Consider the following 18,417-nt stretch of genomic DNA (forward strand, 5'->3'; position numbering starts at 1 on the left):
CTGTGCCCAGCCAAGAGTGCTGTTATTTTAAGTTGAATATTCTAGCCCTTCCTCAGGCAAAATCTGTAATAAAAGGGAGCTCCCAAGTTAGGTAGCCAGACAATAATGTCTGTTCACCCAATTCTTCTCAGAAGCTTCAAAATGCACATCTCTGATTAAGTATACAATAAAAGTGAAAATGAGAATCACAATTGGGATTATGGCATTCCTCTTTTCCTACCTAAGAACTAGTCAAACATCTAAGAAAAGTTCACAAATATTCTCCCCACTTCTCAGACAACTACAAAATATCCTTTTCCTTGCCCTCTACATCTCAGTCAATGACAGCATAACCCAGCAATCTGGAGGTTAGCAAACTTTTCCCCTAAGGGACCACATGACGATTATTTAGGCTTTGCAGGTCACATATGGCCACATATGTTCTCTGTTGCACATTCTGCTTGTCTTTCTCCCACCTATAAAACTGTAAAAACCATTTTTAACCCAGAGACTATTAATAAAAACAATAACAACAACAACAAAAGCAGGCCCTAGATTGGATCCAGCTCTGGGCCACAGTTCGCTGACCTCCGCGCTAATCCAAGCCAGCCACCTAGAAGCTCATCTTTGCTCTTGCTTTTCCCTTCCACCCCACACCTGGTTCAAAGGCCAGATCTACTGATGCTGCTTCCCAAATGTATCTCGAATATCTTGATTGTCAACACCAACATCTCAGCCAACGGTGTCTCTTGCTAGAGCCCCTGAAACCTCTTCCTAACTGGAATGCCAACTTCCAATCTTGTTCCCTTCTGTGTAGAACAGAGCAAGTAGTTTGATTTGTACACTAGATTATGTCTTCACTCCTCTGCTTAAATAAAACCTTTAAATGGGCCGGGCGCGGTGGCTCACACCTGTAATCCCAGCATTTTGGGAGGCCGAGGTGGGCAGATCATGAGGTCAGGAAATCGATAGCATCCTGGCCAACATGGTGAAACCCCATCTCTACTAAAATACAAAAAATTAGCCAGGCATGGTGGTGTGCACCTGCAGTCCCAGATACTCAGGAGGCTGAGGCAAGGGAATCACTTGAACCAGGGAGGTAGAGGTTGCAGTGAGCCGAGATGACACCACTGCATTCCAGCCTGGTGACAGAGCAAGACCCCATCTCAAAAAAACAAACAAAAAAAACCTTTAAATGATTTATCACCCCTTTGGGAAAAATGCAAACTCCCATCCATGGCCTCGAGGGTTCTGCCCACTTCTCCAGCCCTTCGTCACTCACCCCTGACCTGCTGCACTTCACACAGGCTCTCATCATGTCTTAAACACACCAAATGCTTTCTGCCCCAGGGCCTTTGCACATGCTAGGAGCTCTGCTCATAATGCAATTCCTCCCATTAGTCACATAGCTAGTTCTATCTATCTCATCCTCAGCTCTAAGCTTGCATGTGACATTCTCAGAAAGGCCTTATGTCTACCACAGACACAATCAATCAATCAGTCAATCATTCACTACCTTCAGAATGTCAGGTAGTGAAAAGTGCTAAAATGGCAAGCACCTTTTCATTGTCTGTCTCCAAAGTGAGACTGAAGTCCCATAAGGGCAGGCCTCGTATGTCTTGTTCATCATTGAAGCTCCAGCACCTCGTGCAGGGTCTGGCATAGAATGGGTGCTTCACAGATATTTGTGCAATAAATTAATGACCAGGGATCCTGGATTTCTATATAGTTTGATGCCTTCCAAATTGCCAGCCAACGGCCCATCCGGGGGCTGGTAATCACTACACTTAAAAAATAAATAAATAAATAATAAAATTTTTAAAATTCAATAATATCTTATTCTGGAACATAATGGACGAAGGTATATCACATATAGTAAATGTAATTATCGTCTCATGAAATTCTGTTTAGCCGGAATCCACGTATGTACACATAAACATACATATGCACGTACGTAAATGGATAGGCACACAGGTCATGATGGAACACAGTATCTCCTTTAGCCATTTAGTCAAGTGCCTCATCCTAAGATTTTATTTCATTTAACAGCTTTTTAGTTTATTTTGATATGCAAAATGGCAAAAAAAAAAATCTACTAAAAACATAAAATACATCTATGGTATGATAACAATTAGGTAAAAGTAGGCAGTAGCTTGAAAGCTACCAATTGTTGGGGCCTACAGTATGAGAAGCATCTTACACATGTTAGTTCTAGTCATAAAAATTCCTGGAAGTCAGGTGTCCTCATTCCCTCATTGCATGATGACTGCCTGGTACCAACATAGCCATGGACGTAAGTGTCAGGAGGACTCCATTCCTCCTGGAAGCTTTCAGGGAAAATCTGTTTTCTTGCCCTCTCCTACCTCTTGAAGCCACCCACAGTCCTGGCTCCTTCCATCTTCAAAGCCAACAGTGAGGAGTTGAGGTTGAGTCCTTCTCACTTGGCATCACTCTCTGACTATTCTACCTCCCTCTTCCACACTTAAAGGGCTCTGTGATTCTATTTGGACCTCCTGGGCCATCCAGGGCCATCTCTGTATCTTAAGGTCAGTAGACCTTAGCCACCTTGACTCTCCCTGGCCACGTAACCTCACATCATCACAAGTTCTTAGGATTAGGATCATGACATATGTGGGAGAGCATTATTCCTCCTACCACGGAGGGCAAAAGTTCACATACACAAAATAACACGATGCACAAACTTGTTCACAGGAGAATTATAATAAAAATTTGGAAATAACCTAAATGTCCATGAATAGGGGATGGGTGAAAGAAACAGTGGATCACACATACCATGAAACACCAAGCAAACGGAAGAAAAAAAGAAAGAATGCTGTAGATTTCTATGTTCCAATATAGAAAGACTCTCAGATAGATTAGCAAGTGCCAAAAGCCAGGTGTAGGACTATGAACATAGTATTTACCTTGGTGTTTGAAAGGGAGCAGAGGGGGTGAAGTTTGGGAATATCTCTATGTGTGTCTGCCTGTGTCTGCACACAGAGGCTGTGGAGGGATCCACAGAAAGCTAATAAGGGGATTGGAGTGAATGGACAGGAAAAGTGGGTAGGGGCAAGGCTGTTCAGTGTGTACTTTTTTAAACATCACAGGAATGTATGATCTATCCAAAAATTAAATTTAGCCTTCTGCATCTGCAGACCCTGGGGGTTCCCCGCCCGCTGGGGATGTCAGGTCTCACCGCTATCACTGCTGCTTTGCCACCCCATTCCCCTTAATAAAATGGTTTGACCCCCACTTCCATCCAAAAACTTAATTGAAAAATGAACACGAAGAGGCTGGGCACGGTGGTTCACACCTGTAATCCCAGAACTTTGGGAGGCTGAGGTGGGAGGATCACTTGAGGTCAGGAATTTGAGACCAGCCTGGCCAACATGGTGAAACCCTGTCTCTACTGAAAATACAAAAATTAGCCTGGTGTGGTAGCAGGCGCCTGTAATCCCAGCTACTTGGGAGGCTGAGGCAGGAGAATCACTTGAACCCGGGAAGCAGAGATTACAGTGAGCTGAGATCACACTACTGCACTCTAGCCTGGGTAACTCCGTCTCAAAAAAAAAAAAAAAAACATAAAGATATTTTGCAGACCTGATGATCACATGTCTGCAGACACACAGGTCCCCTGAATGCTCAACATAAGCAATGAAAAAGACCCACAGGTAAAAACACTCCATGAAATCCCAGAGCACCTGTGATAAAGAACCTGAAAGCTTCCAGAGAGAAAAATATATCTAGACAAAGGAATAGAAATAAACTGGCCCGACCCATTCTCAACAGCAAAACCCCACTCCAGACCCATTCTACATGGAATAACATTGTTGATTTTATTTCTTTAATTTTTTGAGACAGAGTTTTGTTCTGATGCTCAGGTAACCTCTACCTCCCAGGTTCAAGATATTCTCCTGCCAGAGCCTCCTCAGTAGCTGGGACTACAGGCACACGCCACCACACCCAGCTAATTTTTGTATTTCTATTTTTAGTAGAGATGGGGTTTCACCATGTTGGTCACGATGGTCTCGATCTCCTTACCTCATGATCTGCCTGTCTTAGTCTCCCAAAGTGCTGGGATTATAGGCATGAGCCACTGCACCCCACCAACATTGTCAATTTTCAATCAAGAACTTTGTGTCCCACCAGGCTGTCAATCAGGTGTGGGAATAAAGACACTTTCTGACATGTAAGCACTCCACAGGTCAAGCTCCCATCACCCTTTCCTAGGAAGCCACTGAGGGTGTGCTTCACCTAATGAGGGAGTTGACCCTCATCTACAACACCCTACATGGCTTGGGGACTTGTTCATATCACGAGTCACTCATCTTGGCAGGGCAGAAGCTACTGGCCCAGTAGCCAGAGTGCCCAGGTTTGAAGCCCTGGCTGTGTCATTGAACGGGCAGTGCAGACTGTCTTGAGGGAGGGAAAGATGGTGTATGTTGATACAAATGAGAGCAAATGGACCAGGTTTTACCCAGGGATGTGCTGGCTGTAGACAGTGCCCTGCCTCCCCCTTGCCAGCCCTCTCTTCCCCTTGGACTCCTCTGCCTTGGATTTTAGTATTAAGCAGGATCTTTCCTGGCAGGCGGTGGCACAGTGTGTGTGCAAACAGGGACCCAGGAGATCTCTGGAAGGGGAACCTCCCAGGAGCTGTGTCCCTTCTGCTGCCAAATCACCACCCCCAAATTGGGCGTTCTACTCCTTAATGCTCACCCCAGGAGGGGTCTGGATCTTTCTTTTGATAAGGCAGGGTTCACACTGCATGCAAACACCAACACTTCTCACTCCTGCACTACTTCTGACTCCCCGCTGGGATTTTACATCACTGCCCTTAATTTATGTTGGGGCCACCCTGTGAGTTTATAGATGGGGAGGCAGCACGTTCAGCCCAGGAAATGACAAGACCCAGGTTCCAGCTGTCCTTATTTTCACCATTCATGTGTATACAGGGACTCATTCAGCCATAAAAAATAAAAAATCTGAGTAACACAGATGCCTCCCAAGATATATACGGGTGTCAAGGGATTCCTGCTGAGCTATTTTTGGCCCAGAGAAGTGAGACAGGGGAAGTGGCTAGACAAAATGGTCCCAATAGTTACAAAAGGGGCAAGCCCTCATCTGGAGCAGGGCAGCTGTGGAAAAATAGGCTGGCACCACACAGCAGCATGAGGCCACCACCGTGGGCGGCTTTGATGGCCCCCATAACCCTCGCTGTGACCAGCCCAGGCTGGCCCAGCATAACTCCACCATCCAAAGCATCTCTCTCCACTCAGGTGGTCCCTAGCCTGTTACTGCATCCTCATTTATCTTTCTCCAGGGAGGTCTGTTCCCTCCATCCTCTGATGGCAGACATGATGCCCTAAACCCCTTAGACTCCTAAGGCTCACCCAGAAGGGCCCCCACACTATCTGCATGGTGGAAACACTCAATTGCTGCAGCTACCAATAGGTCTCCCGCTGTCACTGAGATGTCCTGGTGAGAGAGAAGCAAATGATGACATCATTGAGAAAAATGATCAGTCACAACACTCTCTGAATGCACCCAAAGGGATGATTATGAGCAATTGAGAGAATCGTCTGGCCGTTTGTTTCTGCCCTTCCCTTCATCTGCTGCTCTGAAGTTCCCCAGAGGAATAAACATGAAAAGTACCCCATAGAATAAAAGGGTGCCAAATCTGATAAGTAAGATTCCTCAAATTGAATCGCAGATGAGAAAGAATGTCATTCTCCCAGTTCCAGTAATGACCCTCCCATATTTAATATGGTTGAAAATTTGGGCAGTAACTAACCTCTGTTTGTTGGTTTATTTGTTTTGGGGACAGGGTCTCACTCTGTTGTCCAGGCTTGAGAACAGTGGTTCAATCATGGTTCACCACAGCCTCAGCCTCCTGGGCTCAAGAGATCCTGCCATCTCAGCTTCCTGAGTAGCTAAAACCACAGGTATAAGCCACAATGTCTAGCTCATTCTTTCATTTTTTGTAAAGATGGGGTCTCATTTTTTTGCCTAGGCTGGTCTCGAACTCCTGACTGCAAGTTATTCTTCTACCTCAGCCTCCCAAAGTGCTGAGATTATAGGCATGAGCTACTGCATCAGGCCTAATTTTGTATATTCCAACATCCAGCCCCACACAGGGCTGGCACCTCGTAGCCGATCAATAAATACTGGCCACACTGAACAATGTCCTTTCTTAAAGTAAGGCTGATGCCCTCAGTATTACAGAGGTAGCCAAGTATGGTGATGAGGAGCATGGACTCCAGCCAGAGGGTCTGAGTTCAAATCCCAGTTCTGCCAATGCACGAGCTGTGTGCCCTCAACCTCAACTCTATCGCTGGGGCAAGATCCCCTCTGCTCCTGCACATGCCCTGGTATGTGGTAGGTGGGGGGCAGGTCTCATTAAGTGCCCCAGGGAGCTCAGCATCCCAGCAGCACCTATTCTGGGGACATCTCGAGGCTGTGGCCACAGCTGCATGTGCAGAGAGGCAAGGCAAGGCTCACCTGTGTAATGCCCACCTTGCAGGTTGCCGTGGTGGTTGCAGACGGCATACAGGTCGTACAGGAAGTCCAGTGGGTAACTGGTGGGCAGGCAGCCCGGCTGCTTCCAGGAAGGCCAGGGGCCCAGCCCTGCCTCGGGGCTGGTGCTTCTCTGGGCCACGTGGGGAGCCATGTTGAGTCCAGAGAGCGGAAACTTCACCAGCGTGGAGAGCTTGTTTCTTCTCTCGCCGACCTGGCAGAACCTTTTCAGGTGGATGATGAGGATGTCAGGCAGCGTCCACAAACTCAGCTTCACCATCCCCTGCTGCAGGACTTGGCAGTGGGGACACTTCCAGGCATCGTCCTGGGCCAGCTGGAAAGGAAGCCACCCAGACTGTGAGACCCCCGTGGCACATGGCCAACCCACCAAAGGCAGCCAGCCCCCTTCCCGGCCGGGGCGTGGACCCCCAGGACGGGACCTGCTCCTCCTTGGTGTAGAACTGAAAACATTCATCCAAGGTACAGCTGTGCTGCCGGTGTGCCTGCTGCTGCTGCCACACGCTGTCGGCATCCTGCGCCCGCTCCTCCTGGAGGTTCCCGAACAGGCTGCACGGAGAGGACACCCACAGCGTTCAGGACTTTCCCGCTCCAAGGCGGGTTCCGTCTATGTCTCTACTCACAGCAAACCCGCCAGAAGGTATTGGCCAGGTGATGCTACCGTGCCCTGCCTATGGGTTCCTGGGGAGCTGCAGGCATCCTTCTGAGTGAGCACTATATTTTACTGGAATTCTCTCTCCCCCGCCAGCTCCTACAGGGACTAGGTCCTTGGCTTATTCATCTTTGTTTTCCTCATCCTAGCACAGGGGCCTGTACCTAGTAGTTGATCAATAAATACTTGCCGGAGTGAACAGTGTCCTTTCCTAAAGTAAGGCTGATGCCCTCTGCGTTACAGAGACTGCCAAGGTGATGAGGAGCACGGACTCTAGCCAGAGGGTCTACGTTCAAATCCCAGCTCTGCCAACAAATGGGCTGTGTGCTCTCAAGCAATGGCTTAACCTCTCTGTGCCTCAGTTTCCACCTCTGAGAAATATGGATTACAGGAGTACCCACCTCAGACCACCCACACATAGGGTGTGATGAAGATTAAATAAATCTCATATATACACATGAAGTGTTCAGAGCAGTGACTGGCACAGAGTGAGTGGGCGGGTAACTCTGCTGTGACTGCGGTTATGACTCCTGACATGACCCACCACTGCCACCGCCACTCCATCCCCACCACTGTTATTTACATACAGAAAATTCTCACTCAGGTATCTCAGAGGAACAGAGTCCACTGGCTCAAGGATGTGAGCGCCCTGCCTGCAGCCATGCTGGGGGACCCTGCACCCAGGGAAATGTGGGCACAGACAGGCCCTGTCTCAGCTCTGCAGGAGGCAAACTCCCCTGAACTCACCGCTCCTTGACAGAGCCATCCCACTCCACCGCCAGCTTGACATGTGGAGGGCCTCCTGGCCTCCTGAGATGCAAAGCCCTGAGAAGAGAATAAGGGAACCCATCAGAAAATGCAGGGCCTCCTTCCCACAGCTCTTCAGGGCTCTGCCGTCTCCCCGCAACCCGGGGACTGATGTTCCAAACAGAAATACCCAAAACTGCCTGTAAGCCAAGGTCAGCTCTCCTTGGGGGCTGCTAAGTGTACAGGAGGCTCCATCTCAGACCTACGTCATAGTGCCCTCCCCTCACTCCCATGAGAGCTTGTGAGCTCTGTAGATTTGGGGCTACTTTGAGGAAATAGATCAGCTGTTCCACTGCAGCCTGGCTACCTTCTCAATGTCTATAGGGCATTTCCACTTGACCATCCTACTAATATTCAATACTGATGAAGCCCAAAGAGAACTAACTTTACCCCCAAAGCAATGCAGGAGGAGCACCGTTAAGCCCACCTCCACAACCTAAGAAGTCTTCTCCTTCCAAACCCTCCAGTGCATAGAAAATCCCGGTGCCTGTCAACCTGTAGCTCTTTCCAACTACTTGGGCCCAGCCCATTTCAGACAAGATGAGTCAGCCTCAAAACAGAAGAGATGGGAAGAGAGCAAAGTGGAGGACATGACGTTTTATCCTGAAATCAATAGGAACATACACAAGTGACAGCAACATCCACACCCAAAGGGGTGTTTCAAATGTGTTGCAAGAAAAGGAGCAGTGTCAGATGAGTCCCAAACTATCACTAAGATGATTTGATACCAGGATTTGAGCCCATAGAAGGCACAAAGTCCTGTGACTGAGCATGGACAGGCCTGAGCTGGAGTTGTGGCACCTTCCTGCGTGTCTGGCAGAAGTTCTCCCAGCCTGGTGAGCCTTGATGGATTGGGACAAACACTGATTGCCCCCTCATTTTCCTGTAGACAGAGAGAACCATGCTGTGAGGATGTTGCTGCCTCCTCATCCTTACTCCTCCCAAAGGAGGAGAAGCGCCTCATCCGGTTGGTTGGATTATAGAAGAAGATGGGATCTACCTGCTGTCATCAGTCCTACTTATGTCTTTCAAGCTAGCCACCTGCCATTCTCCCCATTCCATGCCATGCGTTTCCTGGAAGCAGTGCTGCCTTGCAGGTGGAAGACTGAAAGTATGCGACGAATATTCCATTCTGAGGAGACAAACTGGGGACCCTTAGACCTAAGCTTCTTTCTTTCGGTCTGCCAAGTTCTCCATTTCTACAATGAGGAAGACCTTTCACTGGGCGGGATCTGCCTTGGCGGGGTCAGCAGGTGCATCATTTAATTCCTGGAGAACACATTTGAAAGTCCAAATTGGACTCACATCTAAGCTGCATCCTTAAATCAGTCTTACCAATAAACCTAAAATTTTCGTCTATTTCTGCCTCAATCCACAGTCTAGTTTTCAACTGGAATTTAAACATGGGAGTAGAAAAGGAAAACCGGTAGCTTCATGCTCCAAGTTTATTGTACTAAACTCCTCAGGTCACAGAAAGAAAGAGGTGGGCTGTAGCCCACCTTCCATCTTTACATGGAAATCAGATTGTCACTAGAGGGTGAGATTGTCTCCCCTGACCACAATTCTGATACAAACAGAAAGAGGGCTTTATTCGATGTTTATGCAGTGAAGCTATCCCAAGAAATGTACATAACTAACAGTCTCCACCCTGAGGGACTGATAGGCTAATGGGAGGGGCACACAGAGAGATCATTCTAATGCACCCAGGCGTCTGGGGACTCAGAGGACACACACCCCAGAGTTCTCTGGAGGACAGATGGGCAGGACTTGGCCAGAGGAATGACTAAGACCTCAAAAGCAAATGCAACATAAACGAACATTGAAAAATGGAACTTAATTAAACTAAAGATGTCTGCACAGCAAAAGAAGCTATCAACAGAATAAACAGGCAGCCTACAGAATGGGAGACAATTTTTACAAACTATGCATCTGACAAAAGACTAATATCCAGAATATATAGGGAACTTAAGTCAACAAAAACAAATAACGCTATTAACAAGTGGGCAAAGAACATATTAAAAGTGGCCAAGAAACACATTAAAAAGTGCTCAACATCACTCATCCTTAGGGAAATGCAAATGAAAGCCACAACGAAATACCATCTCACATCAGTCAGATGGCTATTATTAAAAGGTCAAAAAAATAACAGATATTGGCGAGGATGCAGAGAAAAGAGAATGCTTAGACACTAATGATGGGAATGTAAATTAGTTAAACTCCTTTGGAAAAAAGTATGGTGATTTCTCAAAGAATTAAAAATAGAACTACTATTCAACTCAACAATTCCACTCCTGGGTATCTACCCAAAGGAAAATAAATCATTGTGTCAAAAAGACACCTGCACTCACACATTTATCACAGCACTAGTCATAATAGTAAGGCCATGGCATCAAACTGAGTATCCATCAATGGTGGATTGGATAAAGAAAATGTGGTACATATGAGACATAGAACACCACACAGAAAAAAAAAAAAAGAAAAGAAAAAGAAATCATTGCTTGTGTTTGTTTGTTTTTTTATAGAGATGGGGTTTCACCATATTGGCCAGGCTGGTCTTGAACTCCTGACCTCATGATCCGCCTGCCTCGGCCTCCCAAAGTGCTGAGATTACAGGCGTGAGCCACCGTGCCCAGCCAAAATTATGTTTTTTGCAGAAACATGAATGAAGATGGAGGCCATTATCCTCAGTGAATAAATGCAGAAACAGAAAATCAAGTACCACATGTTCTCACAAGTGGGAGCTAAAACCACGGTACACATGGACATAAAGATAGGAACAATTGGGCCAGGCGCGGTGGCTCAAGCCTGTAATCCCAACACTTTGGGAGGCCGAGGCGGGTGGATCACGAGGTCAAGAGATCAAGACCATCCTGGTCAACATGGTGAAACCCCGTCTCTACTAAAAAAAATACAAAAAACATTAGCTGGGCATGGTGGCGCGTGCCTGTGATCCCAGCTACTCAGGAGGTTGAGGCAGGAGAATTGCCTGAACCCAGGAGGCGGAGGTTGCGGTGAGCCGAGATCGTGCCATTGCACTCCAGGCTGGGTAACAAGAGCTAAACTCCGTCTCAAAAAAAAAAAAAAAAAAAAAGATAGGAACAATTGGACATTGAGTACTGCAAAACAGGGGAGGGAAGGAGAGGGAGAGGGTTGAAAAGCTACTTACTGAGTACTATGCTATTTCAGTGACAGATTCAATAGAAACCCAGCATTACACAATATGCCCATGTAAAAACCTGCACTTGTACCCATGAACCTTAAAAAAATAAAGTATGTAAGTGAGAAGACAACGTTCACCCAAGAAAGATAGAGCAATAAAAATAAATAAATAATAAACAAAATGTTAAGAAATTTTTATCTTCATTTTATTTTTTCGAGACTAAGTCTGGCTTTGTAGCCCAGGCTGGAGTGCAATGGAACAATCTTGGCTCACTGCAAGCTCTGCTTCCCAGGTTCAAGTGATTCTCCTGCCTCAGCCTCCCGAGTAGCTGGAATTACAGGCGCGTGCCACCACGCCTGGCCAATTTTTGTATTTTTAGTAGAGACGGGATTTCACCATGTTGGCCAGGCTGGTCCCGAACTTTTGGCCTCAAGTGATCCACTGTTTCGGCCTCCCAAAGTGCTGAGATTACAGGCATGAGCCACCACGTCAGGCCCAAAAATTTAATGAACTTTTTTAAAAAGTCAGCCAATGGAGGGGAAAGGGACACACAGGTGAGGGCTCAGCAGTAGAGGGCATGGTGTGTGTTGGAAAATCCCAGCACAGTGAGGAACAGGCCACATGGGAGAGACAGGGCTTTGCAGGCCACCCTCACAAGGGTGGACTTTATGCCATAGGCACTGGGAGGCCATCCAGTGGTTTATAACACGTAGGAGACTGGATGGATTCAGGTAAGTCAAACAGGAGGCTGCCAGAGCAATCCAGATAAGATGCGATTGGCCGGGCATGGTAGCTCACACCTGTAATATCACCACTGTGGGTATTACAAAGTGCTCCGCCTTGGGAGGCCAAGGCAGGCAGATCACAAGGTCAGGAAATCGAGACTAAGCTGTCTAACACAGTGAAACCCTGTCGCTACTAAAAATACAAAAATATTAGCTGGGCGTGGTGGCACGCACCTGTAATCCCAGCCCTTCAGAAGGGTGAGGCAGGAGAATCGCTTGAACCCAGGAGGTGGAGTTTGCAGTGAGCCAAGACTGAGCCATTGCACTCCAGCCTGAGCGACAGAATGAGACCCCCTCTCAAAAAAAAAAAAAAAAAAAAGAAAGAACGAAAAAAAGACGTGGTCAGGGCCTAAACAATGGTGTCAATGTGGAGAGGAATGGTGAGAGCTGAGGAAGTGCCAGGATAGGGAAATGACAAGACCTGATAATGAATGGGTTGAATGGAAGGAGAAGGCAGGAAGGAGGGATTAGGGGTGATGCCAGGTTCCTAGTTTGAGTTCCTGAGTACATGGTGGTGTCGCCATTTAGACACAAAGATGGGAAGTGGAAGCTTTAAGCAAGAGTTCAGACTGGCAAGTGTTTAGTTACCAGCATCTGTGAGGCATTTCATTAGGACAGGCAGGTCTGCAATCCAGAGAAAAATCTGGGCGGAGATATAGATCTTTTGTCCTAAAGGTGGTAGACAGAACCAAGAGTAAGATCACCCAGGGATGGAACCCAGTGGGCCAGGAGTGGAATGCTGAAGCCCAGTAATATTTAAGCATCCCAGAGAGGGAGAGGAATATTTCAAGCAGGCAAGAAAAATTCTAGAAGATATATTTCTAGGTGGTATATACATACAATAGAATATTACTCAGCTTTTAAAAGGAAGGAAATTCTAATTCGTGCTAAAACATGGGTGAACCTTGAAAACATGGTGCTTAGTCAAATAAGCCAAACACAAAAGGATAAACACTGTGATTCCTGTTACCTGAGGTATCTACATTAGTAAATTTATAGTGACAGGCAGTAGGGTGGTGGTTTCCAGAGACTGAGGAAGAGGAATGGGAGGGATGTTGTGTGATGGAAACAGTTTCCATTTTGCAAGATGAAAGAGTTCTGGAGATGGATAGCCGCAATGGATGTATAAGGAGGTGAATGTAACAATTCCATCAAACTGTACACTTTAAAGTGGTTAAAATATAACTTTCGCCTGGTGCAGTGGCTCATGCCTGTAATCCCAGTACTTTGGGAGGCCGGGGTGGGTGGATCATCTGAGGTTAGGAGATTGAGACCATCCTAGCTAACTCGGTGAAACCCCGTATCTACTAAAAATACAAAAAATTAGCTGGGCATGGTGGCACGTGTCTGTAGTCCCAGCTACTTGGGAGTCTGAGGCAGGAATATCACTTGAACCTGGGAGGTGGAGGTTGCGGTGAGCTGAGATTGCATTACTGCACTCCAGCCTGGCAACGGAGCAAGACTGCGTAAAAAAAAAAAAAAAAAAAAAAAAATGTAATTTTTATGTTCTGCGGATTTTATCTAAAAAAAAGAAAAAAAAAGGAAAAAAATTCCTAGGAGAACAAGATGTTGAGATAGGCATGGAATAGACAGGCCAAGGGCTAAATGGGGAGTCCTGTGAAAGAAAAGTGACTGGGGGCCGGGTGCAGTGGCTCAAGCCTGTAATCCCAGCACTTTGGGAGGCTGAGGCAGGTGGATCACGAGGTCAAGAGATCGAGACCATCCTGGTCAACATGGTGAAACCCCGTCTCTACTAAAAATACAAAAAAATTAGCTGGGCATGGTGGCACATGCCTGTAATCCCAGCTACTCAGGAGGCTGAGGCAGGAGAATTGTCTGAACCCAGGGGGCAGAGGTTGCGGTGAGCCGAGATCGTGCCATTGCACTCCAGCCTGGGTAACAAGAGCGAAACTCAGTCTCAAAGAAAAAAAAAAAAAAAAAAAAGAAAAGTGACTGAGATTGTGGGTGGGGATGGGAGTGGAGTGAACAAGGGCCAAACTGCAGTGAGATGTCCAGTGAATGGAAGGTGTGGGCCAGGAGGAGTGTGACCTTGACAGGACATCCTTTAGGATGGTCAGCTTGCTGTACAACTCTACTCAATTCTAGTGCTTCTCAAATTACCTATGGTAAAAGACCAGTTTGTTGATTTGTTTCCAAACCACTGCAGATCAATCATTTCTTTTTTGTTTGGCTTTTTGTGTTTTTTTTGAGACAGTGTTTTTGAGACAGAGTTTCGCTCTGGTTTCCCAGGCTGGAGTGCAGTGGCGCAATCTTGGCTCATTGCAAACTCCGCCCCTCCCCCACCCCCCAACCCTCACCCCCGTTCAATCAATTCTCTGCATCAGCCTCCCTAGTAGCTGGGATTACAAGTGCATGCCACCACGCCTGGCTAATTTTTGTATTCTTAGTAGAGACAGGGTTTCACCATCTTGGCCAGGTTGGTCTTGAACTAGAACAATACTTTAATAAAAAGAAATAATAGGCCGGGTGCGGTGGCTCACACCTGTAATCCCACCACTTTGGGAGGCAGAGGCAGGTGGATCACTTGAGGTCAGGAGTTTGAGACCAGCCTGGCCAACATGGTTAAACCCTGTCTCTACCAAAAATACAAAAATTAGCTGGGTGTGGTGGCACGAACCTATAATCCCAGCCACTTGGGAGACGAAGGAAGGCAGGAGACTCGCTTGAACCTAGGAGGTGGAAGCTGCAATGAGCAGAGATTGCGCCACTACACTCCAGCCTAGGAGACAAAGTGAGACTCCGCCTCAACAATAAATAAATAAATAATAAAGTAATGCGGGGCGAGGAAAGACATACAAGATATAAGTTCCATTTTTAAAAGAAATTGTCATGTCTGTCATATGATACCTTGCTCTGTCTTATTGCTTCATCATTCATAAATGCTTCCCCTCAAGTTCTTTTCATGGGCCGGTGACGATCAGCTCATAGGCTGGCAGTCTACAGAACGACTTTGGGTGGCACAGTTCTTATCTCCAAGACTGAGTATGGGAACGGGGTTCCTCTTCCTGGAGCTCCGTCTCCCTAAGAGACCCAAGCAGGCCCTTGATGACCCTTCTCCTGCCTCCCTAACTCTGTAAAGCAAAAGCATCTACCAGCCAAAGAGAATGTGGATGGGGTATAGGTCACAGACTCTTTTGGCGTATCCGCTACCCTGGTTCCTGGTCTCTTTAGAAGTGTAGAGGCCCTGAACATTCGTGTGCACGTGTCCTTATAATAGAACGATTTATAACCCTTTGGATATATACCCAGTAATGGGATTGCTGGGTCAAATGGAATTTCTATTTCTAGGTCCTTGAGGAATCGCCACACTGTCTTCCACAATGGTTGAACTAATTTACACTCCCACCAACAGTGTAAAAGTGTTCCTATTTCTCCACATCCTCTCCAGCATCTGTTGTCTCTAGATTTTTTAATGATCACCATTCTAACTGGCGTATATTATGCAGCCATCAAAAAAGATGAGTTTGTGTCCTTTGCAGGGACATGGATGAACCTGGAAAGCATCATTCTCAGCAAACTGACACGAGAGCAGAAGATCAAACACCACATGTTTTCACTCATAGGCGGGTGTTGAACAATGAGAACACAGGGACACAGGGAGGGGAGCACTACACACTTGGGTCTGTTGGAGGGAAATAGGGGAGGGTCAGTGGGGGGTGGGGAGTTGGGGAGAGATAGCAAGGGGAGAGATGCCAGATGTAGGTGATGGGGAGGAAGGCAGCAAATCATACTGCCACGTGTGTACCTATGCAACAATCTTACATGTTCTTCACATGTACCCCAAAACCTAAAATGCAATGAAATTAAAAAAAAAAAAGTGTAGAGGCCCATCGCGGTCAGGTAGAATTTGGCTGACCAAGTCAGGAAATGAGTGGACCTTACTGAGAACCTTGGGTCTGTGGGAAAATGAAGAGAAGTGCCAGACAATTCATTTATAGAGCAGAACTGCCCCACAGATGTTGTTTTGCAAGGCCACATGCACCAGAAGGCTTTCAAGGTAGCCACCAGAGACACGGCCACACTGGCTTTAACCTTAAGCCACAGTCCACAATCTCTTACAGTTCAGGACCAATGAATCAGCTATAGAATCTTCAGGTACCCTAGGGAGATATTCTTGTTGAATTCAGGAGCATGACCTAATTGAACAAATTTGGGTTTTAGTTATATCAATCTGGGTTCAAATTTGGGCTTGCCTATTAACTAGTTGTTTAAGTGTGATCAAGTTAACTAATCTTCGAGAACACTGGTGTCCCCCTATCTTTGAAGTGGACATAATGGTGCCTCTCTAGACATAAGGGTCCAAAGCACAGCATATGCCCAATGATCTAATGCAGCAGCTGGTATTGGAGAGGTAAGTGATCAAGAATAACAAATACTGTGAGCAATCTCATTGGTATAACCCTCAAAAAACTCTAGTGGCATAAGAAAGGGTTCATTATCTCACTGAACCTGGACCTTCCCCTTACCTGTCAATTGCCCAGTGACAGAGGGGCCGACTGTCCTTTGGGGACAAATAGCTGCAGGCCACAGAAAGCCCCACAACACGGATGGAGAACAGAGACCCCAGGTTCTGCCAAGACAAAAACAATGGCTCATTATGTAGTCCCTCTATTGATTTAAATTAGACTCTAAAGTGGCACATACATTTAAAAATGTAAACATTATTTTCCAGAGTGTATTTTGATTATTCCCTTAATAATTGGAATTCAAAATTAAGAGCTGAAAACTTCATTATTTTCAAAGATGCACACTATACCTTTTAAGGTAATGATCTAATTAAACCTTCCCCCCAAAAACGAACACAGTATATTTAAATAACAAATGTTTAACTGGAGGAGATACTGGTACATTTAATGGAACATAAGTCAATCATGTTAATTAATTTTTAATATGCAACTTAACCTACTTTATTAAGATGATTATCATCCCCAAAATGAGGCAATTTTTTAAAAGCCAATTCATGTATTTTTTACAAAGTAAATATTTATACATTTTTAAATAAGCTATACAAAGACATAGCACCTTAGTTACTATTTTAAGATACGTGTTTTTATTTTGTAGCTTTTCTGAAATTGAAATGAGGCTTACAATAATATGTTTAATGGAAGATGCTTCTTAAACGCTCAATGGAATTAACAACTCAATTAAAAAATGAGCAAACATTTGAGTAGATACTTCTCAAAAGATGGACAGATGGCCAAGAAGCCCATGAAAAGATCAGCAACATCATTAGTCATTAGAGAAATGCAAATCAAGACCATGATGAGGTACCACTTTACACCCACTGGGATGGTTATAATTAAACCTATATTTTTTTTAGATGAAGTCTCACTCTGTCACCCAGGCTGGAGTGCAATGGCACAATTTCGGCTCACTGCAAACTCTGCCTCCCAAGTTCAAGTGATTCTTCTGCCTCAGCCTCCCAAGTAGCTGAGATTACAGGCACCTGCCACCACGCCCAGCTAATTTTTGTATTTTTAATAGAGATGGGGTTTCACCATGCTGGCCAGGCTGCTCTCCAACACCTGACCTCAGGTGACCCTCCCACCTCGGCCTCCAAAAGTCCTGGGATTACAGGCATGAGCCACTGTGCCCAGCCTATAATTAAAATTTGCAATTTTTTTTTTTAAACAGAAAATAACAAGCATTGGCAAGCATATGGAGAAACTGGAACCCTTATGCATTGCTGGTGAGAATGTAAAATGGTACAGTTGCTGTAGAAAACAGTTCAGCAGTTTCTCAAAAGGTTAAATGTAGACTACCACAAAACCTTTAATTCTACTCTTAGGTGTATATCTAAGAGTCAAAAGGAGGGGCTTGAACAGATATTTATACACCAATGTTCATGGCAGCATGATTCAAAACAAGTCAAAAGAAAGAAACAACCCAAGTGTCCACCAACAATGGATAAACAAAATGTGGGATATATACACAATAGAATATTATTTAGCCTTAAAAATGAAGGCAGCCTGGTGTGGCGGCCCACATCTGTAATCCCAGCACTTTGGGAGGCTGAGGCAGGTGGATTCAGGAGTTTCAGAACAGTCTGACCAACATGGAGAAACTTGGTCTCTACTAAAACTACAAAAAAATTAGCCAGGTATGGTGACGAGTGCCTGTAATCCCAGCTACTCAGGAGGCTGTGGCAGGGGAATCACTGGAACTGGGGAGATGGAAGCTGCAGTGAGCCAAGTTCATGCCATTGCACTCCAGCCTGGGTAACAAGAGTGAAACACAGTCTCAAAAAAAGAAAAAATTAAAAAACAAAAAAAGAGGCCGGGCGCGGTGGCTCAAGCCTGTAATCCCAGCACTTTGGGAGGCCGAGGGGGGTGGATCATGAGGTCAAGAGATCAAGACCATCCTGGTCAACATGGTGAAACCCCGTCTCTACTAAAAATACAAAAAACAAATTAGCCAGGCATGGTGGTGCGTGCCTGTAATCCCAGCTACTCAGGAGGCTGAGGCAGGAGAATTGCCTGAAC

The 18,417-nt window shown here is 45.9% G+C and overlaps 1 protein-coding gene across 1 annotated transcript in view; it reads right to left on the reverse strand.

Moving 5' to 3' along the window:
• The window catches only part of USP43 (ubiquitin specific peptidase 43), an 86,909-nt gene that overhangs the window by 21,616 nt on the left and 46,876 nt on the right, over positions 1 to 18,417 (reverse strand). Inside the window, exons 9-12 of the mRNA XM_032279377.1 lie at positions 16,402 to 16,505; positions 7,910 to 7,987; positions 6,933 to 7,059; positions 6,312 to 6,826 (exon numbers count right to left, since the gene is read on the reverse strand). Coding sequence (XP_032135268.1) covers positions 6,312 to 6,826; positions 6,933 to 7,059; positions 7,910 to 7,987; positions 16,402 to 16,505 — 824 coding nt within the window. The remainder of the gene's footprint in view (positions 1 to 6,311; positions 6,827 to 6,932; positions 7,060 to 7,909; positions 7,988 to 16,401; positions 16,506 to 18,417) is intronic.

This window comes from Sapajus apella, unplaced genomic scaffold (genome assembly GCF_009761245.1).
Source record: "Sapajus apella isolate SASKATOON/1434 unplaced genomic scaffold, GSC_monkey_1.0 scaffold12, whole genome shotgun sequence".
NCBI classification, from domain to species: domain Eukaryota; kingdom Metazoa; phylum Chordata; class Mammalia; order Primates; family Cebidae; genus Sapajus; species Sapajus apella.